This window comes from Macrotis lagotis, chromosome 1 (assembly GCF_037893015.1).
Source record: "Macrotis lagotis isolate mMagLag1 chromosome 1, bilby.v1.9.chrom.fasta, whole genome shotgun sequence".
Lineage (NCBI taxonomy): Eukaryota > Metazoa > Chordata > Mammalia > Peramelemorphia > Peramelidae > Macrotis > Macrotis lagotis.
Genome location: NC_133658.1, coordinates 604,315,623 through 604,335,742, shown reverse-complemented (window position 1 = coordinate 604,335,742; position 20,120 = coordinate 604,315,623). Strand labels below are relative to the sequence as shown.

The 20,120-nt window shown below is 33.6% G+C and overlaps 1 protein-coding gene across 2 annotated transcripts in view; it reads left to right on the top strand.

Moving 5' to 3' along the window:
- Positions 1 to 20,120, top strand: part of CNTNAP5 (contactin associated protein family member 5) — a 945,272-nt gene that overhangs the window by 391,802 nt on the left and 533,350 nt on the right. For both annotated transcript variants that reach the window (XM_074214960.1, XM_074214961.1), the window contains exon 5: positions 17,481 to 17,684. In XM_074214960.1, coding sequence (XP_074071061.1) covers positions 17,481 to 17,684 — 204 coding nt within the window. The remainder of the gene's footprint in view (positions 1 to 17,480; positions 17,685 to 20,120) is intronic.

The window sequence follows — 20,120 nt, the reverse complement described above, 5'->3', positions numbered from 1 at the left end:
GACCCTTTGGGGCTATGTCCTTTGCTTTTCATTGGTTAAACTTCTGTAGGAAAATGATGCATTTTCTATATCTTTTCCATATTGATTTTTCACAATTAATATTATCCAAATCCAACATTTACATAATATTTTATTCCAGACACTGTTGCTAAGCACTATAGTTATGCTTTTGCTTGATTTTGAAAATAACCCTGGCAGGTAGATGCTATTATTTCCATTTTACAAATCAGAAAATTCAGGTTAAAAAAAAAGGCTAAGTGACTTTGCCCAGTGTTTCACAGCTATGTTCCTTAGGCTGCATTTGAACTCGTCTTTGTTACTTCAGGCCAGTACTATATCTATTATGACAAGGAGGTGGGCCTAGCAGATTATTTGTATTGGTGAGGTTGTCATTGAATGCAAATGATTTTTCTTTCACTTGTAACCTTTTTACTCTTTTAGTGTTAATTTAGGCCTTTATTCTAATTATTCAGTTGTCTGAGCAGAAGTTTTATTAAAAAACTAGAAGAAAATGACAGAGTTGAATTCTGAATTTAGGTTCTCTGAGTCTAATCCCAGCTCTTTTTTTTTATTCAACGGGGGCTTAAATTTCAGTTTTGATTTTCCTCCCCATGTGACCTTGGACAAATCATTAAAACTATTGTACCTCAGTTTCTTCATTTGCAAAAAGAGGAGATTGTACCAGATGATCTCTAAGATCTTTTCCTTTTCCATTCCTAAATCTTCTGATTCCAGGAATCCCATGTAGGATTCCTTCGTTTGAATTTCCTTATACTTGAAGAGCTAATTAATTTTAAAAAGCATTATAAATTCTGATATGCTATAATGATCTGTCATGCTTCCCAATCTCATTAAGAGTTACAGGCTTCATTTTATACCTCAGGTTACCTCTTCCCACACAAGCCTGGTACTCCTATATGGTTAATTATTAACAAGTCTTGTCACTTAGAATTCATCAGCAGTGTTGTTAAAATCTCGTTCTGGTCTTCAACATAAATCTCCTGTCAGTCCTTGTTTCTACTGTCCCTCTTTGTTGTTGTTCTCCTCATCTAGGGTCATTTGTCAAACATTGTTGAGGCCATAGTATCATAAATTCCATCCCTGGTGTGCTGAGGGCCATCTGGTCCTGTCACCCTAGAAAGTAGTTTATAGATATGCAAAATCTTGAAGTACTGAGAAACCATGTTGGGCATTATAAAACGATGTGAAGATTTCTGCAAAGGATTTGACCTTTAGAAAGTCATGCTTTAGAGTCTAAAAGAAATTAGGAGATGATATAGTTTAATACTAATCCCTATTTTTCAATTAAGAAAACTGAAGCCAATATAAATTAAATGACTCAAACTATGATTTGTTGGCAAAATAGGAGTTATAATGCAAGTATCCTTGCTGCTTAAATGAATAAGCAGGATTCTTATTTAACTACATCACCCTGATATTATTGTGGTAAAGTAATTTCCTAATTCCCTTCAATAGAAAAGTAAAGACATATATATATATATATATATATATATATATATATATATATATATAATATATACATGCTTACTATCAACAAGGCAAATTTCAATTTTTTTCTCCTAGTTTAGTAAAATAATGAATTCCTTTTCATCTAGTCAACTGATGCTCTGTAGAACCTAATTCCAGAATATCAGCTATTATATATGATGATTTGTTTCTGCTGTCACTACCTGATCTTGCAGTTCCCATGTCTTTAAGCAAGCAAAGATAATAGTAACATTACTACTTTTTTTCCATAACCACACAAAGCAAACTGAAGTAATTTCAAAATAACCAAAAGCTCATGTTATAACTAGAGAAAAACACATATTGAAGCTAAATAGCTTATGTATCAGTGACATTCTACAAAAATATCACAGCATCATAGAGCTAGAAGAAGGGACCTCAAAAGTCATCTAGCACAAAGCCCCCATTTTTTTCAAATGCTGAAGTTGAACCTAGAAGTATTTGATGACTTGCCCCAGGTAACACTAGAAGTAAATACAAGAATAAAGATACAACCTCATGTTGTATACTTTCAAGTTCAGTGCCTTCTGTGTCTTAAGATCTACATTTTTTTAATTCATTGCTTTTCAAAAATTTCACCAAAATTGTTTGTTGCTCTTCTTCTACTATCATTCAGAACAAGAATAGAATTAGTAACAAAGAATGAATGCATGATTTTCCCTCAAAATAAATCTGATTTTATATGTGGATGGATTGTTTATTATTAGTATTTATGTCGAAGTATCATCAATATACCAAAAGAGGTCAAACATAATTCTGAGTGACTTTACCACATTAGTATCAGGGTGATGTAGTTAAATAAGCATCCTGATTATTTATTTAAGCAGCAAGGATACTTGCATTATGCTCAGAGTACCAGGCAATGGTCACTTACTATTAAGGACTTCTGCATCTCATGATGTGCGTATCACAAACACTGTCTTCTATTTACCTAAATGCAATAAAACTTCCTGGATGCACCCTCACAACTAACACTGACATCTAATAGACTATGCAGTTGTAAGAAGAGGCAGACAGAAGGCAATATGTGGAAGAGAGTGATGGACTGATCATAGACTCATCTTCTCCAAGCTTAATATTCATATTCAATTTAAGTGGCAACCCCAAGCAAAATGACTACTAGAAGTATTAATGTCAAGAGATTATAGTGCTTTTCTGAGAAGGAACAGTTTGTTGTTAACTTGAATGGGAAGTTGAACTTACACATAGTTGTCAACAGTGGAGCAGAGAAGGAGTGAACAGCTTTCAGAGATTTGGAGTATAGCATTACATTTGCTTCTCTGGGTCAGAACATTCACAAACATCAAGACTGGTTTGATGCAAATGATGGGGAAATACTGAAGCTACTAAATGAAAAACAAGAACTCCAGAGAGTTTAATCACCCATGTCTAAGAAGGCAGCATTTAATTCAATCGAAAGTAAAGTACAAGCAAAGCTTAGAGAGATGCAGAACTTTTGACTCAGGAATAAAAGATGAAATTCAGTTATATGCAGATATTAGAAAACCAAAATGCTTTGATAATGTCCTGAAGACAATTTATGGGTCAAAGACCTATGGTGCATCTCAGCTACTTAGAACCACATTGATTGGTGGTAGGAAGCTGACCCTAGAGAGATGGACTGAATTTCCATAATGTTCTTAACAAACCATCAATATTCAATATGAAAGTGATTGATTATTCACCTCAAGTTGAAACCAATTTATCCCTAGGTGAAGTTCTGCCTGAAAAAGAAGTTTTGAATATCATTAAACTCCTTTCATGTGGCAAAATATCGTCACCTGGTAATGACTCTATTCCAGCTGAGATCTCCAAGGTAGGAGGTCCTTTGCTAATCAAAAGCTTACTGAAATTTTCCAGGTTATGTGGCAAGAGGAGGTTATCCATCCCCTAGGAATTTAAGCATGCCTCCACTATCCATCTCTATAAAGATAAAGGAAATAGATTATCCTATGATTATCACAGGGGGTAATTCTCTCTTAGTCATTGCTGGTAAGATTCTTGCCAGAATCCTCTTTAATAGGCTAATACTTCACCTAGAAATGATCACTATCTGAGAGCCAAGATGACTTCAGAAAAGGTCAGGGAACAGTTTGCTGCCCAACTACTCCAGGAAAAATGTCAGAAGCAGAACAGAAGTCTGAATACACTTGCAGATCTGACCAAAGCCTTTGATACTTACAGTCACGAAAACTAATGGGAAATATGTCAACATTTGTTGTTAAGAGTTCATTATTATTGTACATAAATTTCATGATGGTGTGCTTGCCCAAGTTCTGAATAGTGAATGATGTTCTCACAATTTTCCAGTCTCCAATGGAGCTGTGTCCTTGCTGTCATGCTTTTTAGCATGATGTTTTCAATCATGTTATCAAATGCCTTCTCTGAGAATGAACACAGCATCAAGGTCAGCCACAGCAGTGATGATAAATTTTTCAACTTGAAAAGGCTACAAGCCAAGACTAAAGTAGAACAAAAGTTGGTACAGGATTGTCTGTATGCAAATGATTGTGCACTCAATGCAACCTCTAAGGCTGAGATGCAGCAAAGTATGAATTGATTCTCTGTTACTCAGGCTCATTTTGGTCTAAAAATTTGCACTAAGAAAACAGGTGCTCCATCAACCACATCAACCTTATGTGGAGCCATCAGTTACAGCAAATGGAGAAGTTTTGAATATTATGGATAAATTCATGTTCCTTGGCATAATATCCTTTCCATTCCAAGAAAGAACATTTTGACAATGAGGCTGACACAGGAATTGTCAGAGTTGGCTCAGTATTTAGGAGTATCTGAAAAAAAGTGTGAGAAAGCATATTTCTCAGATCATGAGGCAACAAAAATTACATGTAATAAAGTGTCACAGAAAGAAAAATTAAAATCAATTTGGAAACTAAATAACTTAATTTTAAATAATGAGTGGATCAAACAACAAATCACAGAAATAATCAAGATTATATTCAAGAAAATGATGATGAGACACCATACCAAAATTTATAGGATACAGTCAAGTCAGTTTTGAGGGGAAATTTTATATCTCTAAATGCTTATATGAATAAAATAAAGAGGAGATCAATGAATTGGATATGTCCCTACGAAAATCTAGAAAAAAGAACAAATTAAAGATTCCCAATTAAATATCAGATTAGAAATTCTGAAAAATCAAGGGAGAGAGTAATAAAATGGAAAGCAAGAAAACCATTGATCTAATAAATGAAACTAAGAGTTGGTTTTATGAAAAAATTCCAATGAAATAGATAAATCTTTGGTTAATCTGATTTAAAAAAAGAAAGAAGATAATCAAATTACTAGCATCAAAAATGAAAAGGGTAAACTAACCACCTATGAGGAGAAAAGTAAAGAGAAAATTCAGAACTCTTTTGCCCAGCTGCCAATAAATTTGATAACCTGAATGAAATGGATTAATATTTACAAAGATACAACTGCCCAGATTAACAAAAGAGGACACAATATACTTAAATAACCCCATTTCAGAAAAAGAAATTGAAGCCACCATCAATAAACTCTCTAAGGTATTAATTTCTATTCAACAGAAACTTTTAAAAAATAGAAGAAAGAGTTCTACCAAATTCCTTTTATGACACAAACATAGTGCTGATGCCTAAACCAGGAAGAACCAAAGCAGGCAAAAAAAAATTATAGATTATGAGCATTGATACAAAATCTTAAATAGAATTTTAATAATAAGATTATCGCAAATTATTACTAGGATAATACACTCTGCACAGGAAAATACTCCATTCATTCCTATATAATAAGTAGTATCTATCTATCTAAAACCATCAACAAATATAATGTAATGAGGATAAACTTGGAGCATTTCCAATAAGATCAGTGATGCAACAAGGATGCCCAATATCACTATTACTAATCCATAGTTTTAGATTTGTTAACTCCATCAATAAGATAAGAAAAATAAATTGAAGGAAACAGAATTGGCAATAAGGAAGCAAAACTTTCCCTCTTTGCAGATAATATGATGATACACTTAGAGAACTCAAGAAAATCATCTAAAAAAACCCCCTTAAAACAATTAACAAATTCAGAAAAGTAGCAAGATATAAAATAAACCACATAAATTATCAGCATTTCTATATATGAAAAACAAAGCTCCAGAGCAAGAGATAGAAAGACAAATTCCATTTAAAGTAACTGTAGACAACATTAAATACTTGGAAATATACCTCCTAAGACAAACCCAAAAACTGTCTGAACACAATTATAAAGCACTTCTCACCTAAATAATTGGGCAAATGTCAATTGCTCATGGGTAGCCTGAGCTAATATAATAAAAATGACAATTCTATCCAAATTAAATTACTTATTCAGTGCCATACCAATCAAAATACCAAATAATTATTTTACTGAGCTAGAAAAGATAGTAACAAAATTCATCTGGAGAATGAAAAAATGTAAAAGAAGGTGGCCTAGCTCTACAATATCTAAAATTATACTCTAAATCAGCAGTCATTAAAACTGCCTGATACTGGTTAAGAAATAGAGTGATGGATCAGTGGATTAGAATAGGTTCAAAAGAAACAGTTGTAAATGACTACAGAAATCTACCATTTGGCAAATCTAAAGACATTTGCTTCTGGGATAAAAAAAAAAACCTCATTATCTGATAAAAAAAATTTTGGGAAAACTGGAAAATAGTGTGGCAAAAACTAGACATAGACCCATATCTCATATCCTATACCAAAATAAGTTTAAAATGGTTTCAGGATTTAGACATAAAGGGCAACACCATAGATAGACTAATATACCAAGAAATACTCTATCTCTCTGATCTATGGAAAAGGGACACATTTTGACCAAACAAGAAATAGCACACATTATACATTTCAAAATGAATTATTTTGACTATATTAAATTACGAAGGTTTTGTACTGACAAAATCAGTGCTGCCAAAATCAAAAGGAAAGCAGAAAGCTAGGAAATAAACTTTACAACTAGGAGTTCTAATAAAGTTCTCATTTCCAAAATATATAGAGAATTGAATCAAATTTATAAGGTTGCAAGTCATTCCCCAATTGATAAATGGTCAAAGGATATGAAGACAGTTTCCAAATGAAGAAATTAAAACTACATATAATCATATGAAAAATGATCCAAATCATTATTGATCAGAGAAATGCAAATTAAAGCAACTGTGAGATATCACTTCACATCTATCAGATTCTCTAAGATAATCAAAAGGGATTAAAATGATCAATGTTGGAGAGGTTGTGGAAGAATTGGAACATTAATGCATTGGTGGTGGAGTTATGAAGTGATCCAGCTATTCTGGAGAGTAATATGGAACCATACCCAAAGAACAATAAAACTAAGTCATACCCTTTGGCCCAGAAATTCCAATTCTAGGCCTATATCCAGAAGAAAGCATAAAAAATGGAAAAAGTCCCACATTTCAAAGTATTCATAACAATTCTTTTTGTAGTGACAAAGAATTAGAAAATGAGGTGATGCCCATCCATCAATTGGGGAATGGCTATGCAAATTATGGTACATGGATATTATGAAATACTATTATTCTATAAGAAACCATAAATGATGGGACTCTAGAGAAGCATGGAATGACTTAAGGGATGTGATGCTAAGTGAAGGAAGCAGAACCAAAGAACAATCAATGTACACATTCACAGTACCGTTGTGAGATGATCAACCCTGATGGAAGCAACTCCTCTAAGCAGCTCAGCCAGTTAGGACAACTCTATTAGACTGGCTATGGACAATGCTATCCCCATCCAGTGGAAGATAAACAAAACAAAACAAAATCTTTCAGAATCTGAGGAAAACTACATTCACTTTTAAAAAATCTCTTATGTTCTTCTTTTCCTTAAATCTAATTCCACATACCAAAAATGGCTAATCTATAAATTTGCTTAACACAAATGTACAAGTACAATATTAACCTGACTTCACCACTGAGGGGAAGGGGGTTAGAAAGGGAGGGTGGAAGGAAATTTTGTAACTTAGAAATATGCATAGACATATGGATTAATGTTTTTTTAAAAAGCCTTTCATAGCATGTATTTGGAAAGGTAAAACATGAATTTAAAAAAAAAAAGAAAATGTGGGAAAAATTAGGTATTAGACTGACTACCAAGCTGATGGTCTACAGAGTCATTGTGCTGACTTCTTTTCTATATGCCCAGGAAATCTGAACAGTCTACTAGTACCATGCCAGAAAACTGAATTACTTCCATTTAAATTGTCTTAGAAAGATTCTGAAGATCGCTTGGTAGGAGATGATACCAGCACTGAGGTCCTTTCTCAAGCTAAACTGCCTAGCATTCAAATATTATTATAGAGAGAACAATTCCAATGGGCTGGTCACATTGTCTGAAAGTCAAATGTATATTTGCCAAAAAGATACTTTATAAAAAATTCAGACATGGAAATTGTTTACAGTAGAGTCAGAAAAAGTGATGCAAGAATACTCTCAAGTTCTCCCTTAAGAATTTTGGAATTGCAAATTAGAGATACTGGCATAGGACTACCAATTACACTAATCCTTTACTGATTGGTTAGTTAATGATCAGAGAGAGGAATGTCATGTCTTTTGTTTAAGAAAATAGAACACACACAGAAAAATGGTGAAAATAATATAGATCTGAGTTGGAGTTAAGAAGTAGGTCATAAGGTATAAGCAGATTAGATTAAGGAAATAGGACGTTACTGAATGAGAGAATATCAGTATGAATATTGAATTACCTTAGCTTAATCTTAGGATTTGGAAAGAAATGGAAAATGGTGATCCAGCTGAGGGATTCACTTAAGAAATGAGGAAGAATGAATTAGATGCTAATACACAATAGGCAATATAATTTGAATTGGATGGGAGATTTGAACTGAGTAACCTTCAAAAGAATTTGTTGCAGAATAAATGAACTAACAGGAGATTCTTAACATAGTGGTGAGGAACATTGAGTATTTGTTCTTCCCTCCAGAGTCAGTATCTCAGGAAATGTGAGTGAAGATCTAGTAAGGGCAAATGGTTTGAAGGAATATGGTAGAAATAATTCTAAATCAATGCTTTCTTTAAGCTAAAAATAAATGTCTGAGCTAATCAACAAGCTAATATTTGAAGAGGGGGAAGAGCAATTAACAAATTCAGCTCTTATTCTTAAGTTTTTAGAAGTATTTTTAAGGTGATGCTGATTATTTAAGAAAACTTTTTTGACTCGTGATTATTTCATGTGTAATTGAAAGTTTTGACTACCTGCTTCCCTTCTATGCAATATAAAAGTTCAAACTTACTTATAAAAAAATGAAAAAAATCTTCTATTAATCAAGGCAGGGAAAGCTGTGGCTTACCAACATTAAAAAGCATTAAAAAAAACAACAAATATCTCATTAGGGAATCTGGAATTAGAACATATATATTTTTTCCTTTTTCTCCCCTTATGTTATTTTGTCTCCCTTCTCACCCTTACTCCCAGTACTTTTTCTTCTGGTTTTCATCCAATGTCAGAAATAGAAGTTGGAATTTTTTTGAGAAAAATGACTGTTCTTAGGAGATTTCCAGAACATCTTCAAAGATATATGTGCTTTGGATAGTTCAAATACAGTCACAGTGCATTTAGGATCAGATAGGGATATGTGACTGAACTTGGAAGCTGTCCATTTCTAAATTATACCTGGAAACCTTTGAGGTTTATTGATTGCTGATTAAAACCCTGGATTCTTCTCTGAAAATTTATGATGTGAATAATAATTGTCTCTCTTTTACAATAAGATTGTTTCAACATGTAAACTTATTTTAAAAATCATATATCCTATGAATGAGCAGACTGTCCAAATGGGACTAATTTTCTCAGGGCAAGTCAATCCCTTCCTCTGTCAGCTCTGAGCACTGGCTGACTAGCCTGTGAGAAAACAAGACTTGGTGTCATCTGGTGCCCAAACATGAGATTTTCTCGGTTCACTTGGGGATTTCTGCTTTGCATCTTTTATTCAGTAAGGCTCTTTTTAACTGGCTTGTTGACAAGCTACCAACATCCATCAAACTTGCCTGACTGTACCTCCAGAACTCTGTCTTGCTCAAAAAACAAGCAGTGACAGCCAGGTCAGCAATTATAGGGCCCAATGGGAAACAGACCATTTCTAGCAATTTTAGTCCCCCTAAAATGGAAGGAAAACTCTTGCTTCTGTTATTCCAGTAGGAAAAGCTGTTGATGATATCTCCATGAGAGATGTAGTATGAAACTGATCAGTAGGGAATCTAGGCAAGAAATTAGTCTCACTTTCTTCTTTAGGACAAATATCTGCAAATGTCATACATTTACGAACAGTTGTAGTAATAGAATTCCCAGAATCAATTTAGAGGGAAAGAGTGAAAAAAATCAAAAGAAAAGAGAGGCAGCAGAGTACTGGAAGGAGGAGGAGGAGGAGAGAGAGAGAGAGAGAGAGAGAGAGAGAGAGAGAGAGAGAGAGAGAGAGAGGCAGAGAGACAGAGAGACAGAGAGACAGAGAGACAGAGAGAAACAGACATAGAGAGACAGACAGAGACGGGGGGGGGGGATGTACCACTTAAAACATGATCTCAACAAGTAATTTCACTTCTTTAGAATGAAAGGCTATGTACTGATATTACCATATGCTTCAAACAATCTTAAGTCCTGATTGCTTAAATAATCCTAGGCAAGTCACTTTACTTAGCCTTGATTTTGTCTTCTGTAAAATGAGAATAATAACACCTACTTCACCCAGTTGTGAGGATCAGATAAAAAAATGAGAGTACTTTGTAAACTTTAACATATTATATAAATAAGTTGTAATTAACATACTTTTCTTCTTCTGTAAATAATTGATCTGACTTAGATACTTCTAAGGATGCTTCTTGCTTTAAATTTATGATCTTATGATCCTATAAATTGTCCATTCCAGGAAGCAGATATTCATTAACTGCACTCTGGATCATTATTGTGATATATAGAATGAATAGCCTTATAAATTGGTATAGGTGCCTTGCAAAGTTGGACCAATATCAAGATAGAGACATCAAGTGGACCAGAGGTGAATTTAGGGAATTCTTCTAACACCTATATGGTTGAGTACATATTTAAGTCTTTCCAGAAAGGATTCTGGGTCCAGGAGGCCAAGGAGTTTGCCATGACATTTACAAACAGCTGACAACAAAATTGATCATCCCCTGCTAATACTGCATACTTTGCTTTTATGTTACCTGGTTCACAGAGTATAAGAAAAATAACTTGCAAATCAAAATCATCTGTAATAGGAAGGGACACAGGTCCTGAAATTATTTGGAATGCATATTAATAAAATGATCAACTCATGCCTTGTTAAACTTTCGCAGGTCACCTTTTTCAATGTTTTTTCTCTAAAATATATATATATATATATATATATATATATATATATATATATATATACCTTTTCTTTCACCACATAAAGATTAGCTATTATTTTTTAAAGGTTTTTTTCAAGAAAAATGGGGTTAAGTGGCTTGCCCAAGGCCACACAGCTAGGTAATTATCAAGTGTCTGAAACCAGATTTGAACCGGGGTACTCCTGACTCCAGGGTCGGTACTTTATCTACTGCGCCACCTAGCTGCCCCAGCTATTATTTTTAATGCTGAGAATTCAATATACAAGAAGCAGAACCTTTTGGTTAAATTTGGGAGAACTGAGATAGTGATAGAAAATCCACTCCCTCAGCTGGAAATTTGGCATCTTACTCTTTCTCAGAGAGAAATTTGATTTAGAATTGTTAGAAACCAAAGATAATTAGGGGAGATCCAGGACTAAAATCATTTCACTAATCCCATTTACTACTATATTTTCTATTAAGACAAAATAGCTAGGGGAGCTAGATGGCACAGTAGAAAGAACACCAGCTCTGGAGTCAGGAGGACCTGAATTCAAATTGACTTCAGTCAATTACTAGCTGTGTGATCCTGAGGAAGTTACTTAATCTTGATTACTTCCCTCCACCCCACCAAAAAAAAAAAATCCACTCTAAGTGCAAAATTAGAAATAAGGAAACAAATGGAAGTTAATTATATATGCAGACTTGTGCAATATTGTAGATAAAAAGCTTGTCTTTTCAGTATTATTTGACTTTAAGTCCTGCCTCTCATATCCTTCCTAATTGAGCTGACAGAGCATCCTAATGCACTGCAAAAGAATTTGCTAATATCCTCACCCTACAATCGTCTGCCAGTCCTTTCCCTTTAAGATTAACCCATATTTATGTTCTAGGTAGTTCCACAGACATACTTTGCATGTTGTTTTTCCCAAATGAATGTGAGCTCCTTAAGAACAGGGTCTCTGTGTTTGAATTTTTTGTATCCAGATCAGATTGCATAGTAACATAGGCACATAATAGGCATTTAATGAAGGTTTAAAGATGATGCTGATGTTGGTGAAGATAGTGCCATTACAATTCCTACAAAATATGAAGGTAGAGGTTTAGGACTTTACCTTGCAAAAATATTTGTGATTTGCACTGACCAAGGAAATTCCAGCATTAACTTGATTGCATTAATTTAATTGTTTTACATAAATACATACATGTAGATGTATATGTGTAGGTTTTAAATCAAGATAATTATAATAAAATAATTCATATAGCATCCACTATGTGCCAGGCACTGTGCTAGTCACTTTACAATTGCGATCTCATATAGACTCTAATATTATCCCCATTTTACAAAAATAATGGTGTGGACTGTGTTCAAATCTGGCCTCCAACACTTAGTAGCTGTATGGTCTTGGGCAAGTCCCTTAACCAAACTGACTGTCTGTCTGTCTATCTATCTATTTCTATCTTGTTATACATGCATATAGTTGTGTGTGCGTGTGTGTGTGTGTATACACAATCAGTTAAATGGTGCAAATTCACTTAATGTGAGTTTTGACATATTAAGGGAACTGGGGGCAGCTACTTGCACAGTAGACAGAGCACTAGCCCTGGATTTGGGAGGAACTGAGGTCAAATTTGACATCAGCCGTAACTGTGAGAATTTAGGCAAGTCACTTAACCCTTATTGCTTCTCATACAGGGCAATCTCATTTCATCCTTATTCACATCTGCCAACTGCACCAAGATGGCTCTGGAAGAGAAAATGAGACTGGTGAATTAGCACAGCACCCCCTTACTCAAATCCAATTCTCTTTCTTAGCATGACATTACCTCCCTGATGTCGTGATCTTTTTTTTTTTTTTTTTTGCAAGGCAATGGGGTGAAGTGACTTCCCAAGATCATGCAGATAAGTAAGTATTAAGTGTCTGAGACTGAATTTGAACCCAGGCCCTCTTGACTCCAGGGCTAGTTCTCTATTCACTGCACCACCTAGCTGTCCCAGTGTTATGGTCTTCTTTGAGAATGAAGGAAAAACATCATCATCATCATCATCATCATCATATATGTATGTATGTGGTATGTGTTTACATATACATTCACACATACATGGGTGTGAACCCTAATGTCAACCTTCTTAGCATATGCCAGCCTTATTTTCCCTGTCCTTTGCTTTCCTTTTTATGAAAAGCTTCCTCCCAAATTATCACCCTAATCCTTATAAAACGTGAAAGGGATGTCTTGATTTTGATTTCTACAACAAGTTTCTTTGAAAAAAATCCCCTTCATGACCTAAAATCAAAATTCAGTTTCAAGTGCAACAAAACAATTATCCTCAGAGCAAACACATTTTTCTTCAGATCAGGGACATTTAAAAATATTGTTCATTATTTTTATCAACTGTCTTTAAATATTTCCCTTATCATCAAATCTGTTTCAGATAACTATCAGTGAAACTTTTAATTTCTTTGCCTTTCTCTGCAATTTTTACCCTCTATCTTCTTTTTTTTTCCCTCACTCTTTGCCTCCTGCAATCCTTTTTTCCCTTGTTTCTTCATCTGTGAAATGGTTAATCAATTCCTTGTATGGCTTAATTATGTTATAAAGGTCCCATGATGCTTGGCTGAGCTCTTCTCATCAACAAAGTGTTACCATCATTGGATCTTAGTAGTAGTATTTGAGGGAACACATTAATTTCTTCTGCAGGTTAATTTAGTACTCATGAAAAGGGATGTGTTAATCTCTGCAATAATGAGCACATATGGATAATATAAGAATTAAATCTCAAAGTGGGGTGCAAGGCTACCCAAGGAATCTAATCTCTTCCTGAAAATGTTTTTTTTAATTCTCTCTAAGCTTCAGATGACCAACTCAGCTTATTTCCACTCAACAATAGGATTTAAAACTTCCATTAAAGTCCTATCAGCAAAGCTTCATTATGGTATAGAGGTGGCTCTTCGTTCTCAAAATCTTTGACAAGTAGTGGTAGTTATAAGCTAGGAAGGCTTTGAGCATGTGCCTGAGAACTTTCATGTACCTTTTCCTTTGAGGTTGCAACTTTCTCTCTATTCTGCCAATATCATGTAGGTAACTAGTTATGTTCATGCTATATCTCCCTTTTAGAATACACACTCCTTGATATCATAGCCTTTTCTTCCCTTTGATTTATATCCCTAGGAATGAATTTAGTACTTAACATATAGTAAATTTCTTAACAAATACTTCTTGGCTGACTGTTTTCTGAAGACATTGTGAATTGTATTCTAAGTTTTATCCTCATAAATTTCCCAGTAGATGATGATCTTTTATAAAATCACTATAAGCCATGGAATAATTATGACTGGGATTCTTAATCTATATTACATGCATTATCAATCCTCTTTACAAGTCTGGTAGAACCTATGGGTTCCATTTAGTGATTAAGGCTAGGTAAAAAATGAGGCAAAGAATGGCTTCTTTTGCATAGTCAAAAAAACCACTCAATCTGGGAGAGGACAACCTTCAGGATTTCTAACTTAAACAAAATCCATTACTATTTACATTTACTCTAAGCCAATCAAGCTCCAAAAAATGACCAAATAGGGTTGACCTGAAACCTAGTTTTAGTCAATTAATGAGATGCCATACTATCTCTCATAAAATAGAAGAGGAAAAAAAAATTGTCACAAAAATCCCTAAAAGATTCCTTCAGAAATCTGTGATAGCACTTCAAAGTCCTACAATTCAAATAATTCCTTTGAAGCAAAGTACTGCCGGTTCCTACTAAAGAAACCAATAGGTGATCTGGGTAGTGGAATACCAAGTTATTACCACAAAGAAATTAATCATATTAACCAGTTATTTACTTATAGGATACCAAGGAAGGAGGAGCACAAATCAAATCAATTCTGATTAGGTGAAAAAATTAAGAAAGACTTTAAAAATTGGGATTTGCTTTGGAAACAAGACCTAACTAGGAGAACATGGGCAAAAAATTATGGTTTTAAGTTCTTGGGACAGAGAATATAATTAAAAGTAGGAGGGGATAAAAAGCAATGTTATATTGATATAGCATATTTTATTTTTAAGAGGTTTAAAAAGATATTTATCTCATTTAAGTATTATAGAAACCCTATAAGCAAAACAAAACAGATGGTATTCTATTTTACCAATGAAGTAATTGAGGATCAAAGAAGTAAGATTCTCCTCCAAATTAACTCAGTGACCTATAAGCCTACTACAGAAGGCACCACAATTTAACAAGTACTTGTTAGCCACTCAATCAGCACAATATCTTAAATAAAACTCAAGGGGATACAAAACAGAGTTCTTGTTTTCAAAGTGCTTACAATGTTGCATGTAAGATGAATCATACCTAAGGATATCTATCATATAAATTATACTATAATGAGAATATAAACTATAAAAAGTAAAATTAACTCCAGAAACTCCCTATTTTCTCCAGTATTGAATATATATATATATATATATATATATATATATATATATTCCTTTGCATGTCATTTAAAGCCCTTCCCAGCCTTTTTTCAACCTATATTTCCAGTCTCTTGATATATTACTCAAAGGATCATAAATTTAGACTTGGAAAAGATAATGGATGACATCAAAGCTAATCTCATTTTATAGATAAGAAATGAAGATTAGAGATTTGCTCTTGCAATAAGTTAGTAAAAGAGATGGTTTTCTTACCTCTAAATCTAACACTCTACATATTACTTGAAAGTTCTCCATTCAAATACTTCACCCAAACTGACTTTCTTACCTTTCCTCATGAACTGCCTTGATTTTCTAGCTCTAAACCTTTAAGCAGGTTATCTTTGAAATCTGAAATTCACTTCTTCTCCTGTTCCTAGGATCCCTAGTTTCCTTCAAAACTCAAGTGATCCTTTTTACAAGAATACTTTGATAACTTGCCTTTATTTTTCATATATTTTGCATATATAAATATATGCTTCCAGTAGAATATAGATTCGTGGACATAGCTTGTTGTTGTATTTTGTCATTAGTTCTTGAAGAAGCCAATGAAAACAGCAGTGAAATGGAATCAAAGCACCTAGGTTTCAATCTTGCCTCTTCTGATCACCAATTATGAGAATCTAGTCAAGTTATTAATCTCTATGTGCTTCTAAAAATTTAGAAGAACTAATGAAATAATACTACATAGGTTGAAATCATAATTGGTGGAGAATTCCCCATACTAGGAGTTTCTCTAAGCTGTCCGAAATCAGTGATTTAATATTTCAGCAATACAATGATGCAAGACAATTCTGAAGGACTTACGATGAAAAATCTTTTCTATATTTAGAGAAATAACTGATGGAGGCTGAGTGCAGAGCAAAGCATTTTTTTTACTTTATTTTTCTTATATAATTTTTCTGTTATCTTTTATAACATGACTAACAAGGAAATATATTTTGTATGACTCTACGTGAATAACCTACATCAAATCATTTGCTTTCTCAATGGGAAGTGTAAGAAAAAAATGAATGTTGCCACATGTGCAAAAATATATATGGCAGATATTTTTGTAGTGGCAAAGAATTAGAAATTTATGGGATGCCATTAATTGGGGAATACCTGAGCAAACTATGGTATATGAATGTGATAGAATATTATTGTTCTATCAGAAATAATGAATGGACACACTTCTGAAAAGCCTGGAATGATCTACATGAACTGATATTAAGTGAAGTCAAAACCAGAAGAATATTGTACATATTTAACAGCAATACTGTGTGATGAACCACTATGATGGACTTGGCTTTTTTCAGCAGTACAATGATCAAAGACTATTCTAAAGGACTTGTGATAGAAAATGCCATTAGAGAAGGAACTATGAAGTCTGAATGCAGGCTAAAGTATATTATTTAAAATTTTTGAAATTTATTTTATTCTTTATTGTTTTTCCCCTTCTCATTGTTTTTGCCCCCTCTTTGTTTTGATTCTTCTTTCAAAACATGACTATATGGAAATATGTTTAGCATAATACATGTATAACTTATATTAGAGTATTCATTGTCAAGAGAAGGGGTGGAAGGAGAAAAATGTAGAATTTAAAACCTTACAGAAAAGTGAATATTGTAAACTTTCTTTGCATGTAGTTGAAAAAAATGATTATTTTTTTAAATGAAGGTTAATATTTTTTATATATAATTAGAAAAATATTTTCTAAAGAAGCAGGATTTCATAAAGACTAATTTATAATCTATATATTCTTAATTTACAGTTGTATATACACAGACTAAGAATTTTAAATTTCCTGTGAATAGATAGGCATCAGATTCTGATATTTCTGCTGTTATATAACTCCTCTTAAAAATGATGATGCACAAAACAATTATTTAAATCCAAATTTGAGGAAATGAAGCTTCTTCTGGTTCTACAACTCTGCTCTAATGATCTTAAAATCTTAAAAAACTATAGAAAATGATGGTACATTTTTGCCCTCAAGAAACTTGCATTCTATCAGAAAATGAGGATCCTATAAAGTGGTGATGGATGGTGTTTTGAAGTTTCAACATAGTGCCTTTGAATTCACTATCAATTAAAAGAAAGAATAATGCTGTGTTTGATTTCCTTTTTTTTCCTCTCACTCCTCCTTCAGAATCTGATGTTGCTGACTTTGATGGCAGAAGTTCCCTCCTATACAGATTTAATCAGAAGTTGATGAGCACTTTTAAAGATGTGATTTCTCTGAAGTTCAAGAGCATGCAAGGAGATGGGGTATTGTTCCATGGAGAGGGCCAACATGGAGATTACATTACACTGGAGCTCCAGAAGGGGAGACTCTCCTTACATATCAACCTAGGTAGGATTTGTTATTTGTGTCCTTAAATGTGATGATAATGAAAACTAATACATTCAACTCTTCTATGATCGAAGCATAAAGTATTCCCCCACCATACAACCTAGTGGGAATATAACATTTTGATAAATTTTTAAGCAGTTTGGTGAAGAAAGTTGAAGGTGAACATGTAAGAGTTTGGAAATTTGTGGAACAATCAAATTTGTAACACTCCCTCTCCCAAGTTCCCTTTAAATATATATATCATACATATATATTTTCCTTTTTTTTTGGAGACATTTGGGGTTAAATTATTTGTCAAGGGTCCCACAGCTAGTAAATGTCTGAGACCAGATTTGAGCTTAGGTCCTCCCAACTCCAGGGCTGGTGCTCTGTCCATTCTGCCAACTAGTTACTTCCAGTTCCTTAATATGTCAAAACTCACAATAGGAATATAGAAATGTATCAGTTGTACCTTGACTTGCATAAAATATCATGCTATGTATATTTGGACATAAATGCATTAGAAAATTGGGCATACTTGTGGTGAAGATGATTTATTTTCTTTAATTTTTAAACATTTGAATACACTTGGTTCAGGGCTATAGAGAAAGGTCTGCTGTTTATGTAGGTGCATGTTTTTGTATGTAGCAACATTTGTTTTTATTTCCCCTTCTGTTTTTTCAAATTGTTTTTTTTCTAATCACTAAGGGAAAATACATGTGTGTATATATGATTATACCTACATATGCTTGAGTATATGCATTTTTGTGTTTTTGCATGTATTTATGGATGTTAAAAATGTCTTAGCTGGACTAAACCAAGACTATCATTATCAACAATAAATATGCTTGCTTGCAATTCAGCTCACAAACATTAGGACTTTTCTTCCTCAGCCCCTCTGCATTCACTGTGTGTCTTCAGTTGACTTTAATTGACCCCTGCAAGTTGAGTGGTTCATGCTCAGCCCCCTCCATGTGATCAAAGATCTTTTTGAAGGAAAGGAAAATGGAACGTATTTCTTTGTAGCACACAGAGAGCAGAGTTCACAGAAATGGAGAAAATAGCTCATCTGTGGAGGAAGAAATCTGAAAAGTATCCAAGCTGCAGAGGAAAAATAAGTCACAGTTTGTCATGAACATGAGCCCCCTTCCCATTTATTTTTCATTAAAAATGAGTAGGATGGGAATTCTACTTAAAAATAGATATTGTGAAGATGATGAAGTTAAAAAATGACAAAAAATTTTCATTTTTCTAGCAAACATTTTTGTAAAAGATAAACAACACCAGGCAATTTATTTTTCTCTGTCCAACAAGGAAGATATTAGGGTGTGACTTAATACCAACTAACTCTAGGTCTGACAAAATCAATCTAATTTGAATAATTCCTATGACCCACAACTAAGACAGGATAGTCAAGGCAGTGAGAGAATTTTGAGAGCACTATCAAACTCTCTCAGTAGATTGAAGCAACTGTTCAGATAGGCAAATTGGTTAGATTAAATATTTCTAAAATTAGCAACCTTCTCTACTTGCGGGTCTTCCACCTCAGTCAACCCCACCCTGCATTTTCTTCAAATGGCATTCTCTCCCAAAGACTAAACTAATTAACGAATGAAGATTCATCAGGTCCTACTATGTGTTGGGTGCTGGGAATACAAAGGGAAAATTGAAAATACCTCCTACATTCAAGAATCTTATGTCTACTCAGGGGAAAAAAAAGCACTATAGAAAATTAATAGAAATTCGAGAGTTATTTTGTGGGAAAAAACAATAGCTTCTGGAGAAATCTACCTCGTTTAGAAGATGACTGCTGGAGCTATGTTTTGAAGAATAGTAAATGTAAAGATATAAAGGGTGGAAGAATATCATATCATCATTGTAATTTTTTCTTTTCATAGCTTAGTGTCTCTCTCTTCCTCTTAGTGTCTTTCCCCATCCCAGCTGGTCTTGTGTTGGAAATTCTGATGGATCTCCTGAACTCTACTTGCTACCCATCCCTGAATGTATTTTTAGTGCCTTCCCTATGCTACTACTACAATTATCTTGTATGTAAATTGTTTCTATACTGGTTTGTTATATACTACTATTATATATGTTATATAATACTCTCTTATTAGAGTGTGATCTTCTTGAGAACTGGAACTGATTGTTTTTTTTTCCTTTCCTTATATTTTCAACACTTAATACATTTTTCAATACTGCATCTAAGATAGCTTCATGGCAACTATTGGTTTTAATTAATTAATAGATATTATCTCATCGGACTATCCACTGGCATCTTGCAGATTAATGAAGACATGTATATTGAATAAATTATCAATTTTGTTCATACTGGCAAGCCAAGTGCTTTACTTAGTACAGGATAAGTAAGTGCAGGGTAATGTATTTGTAGATCTCCTTTGTATGAAAAATGGAAGCACATTGGCTCATTTTATCTTTCATTTTCTCTTTCAACCA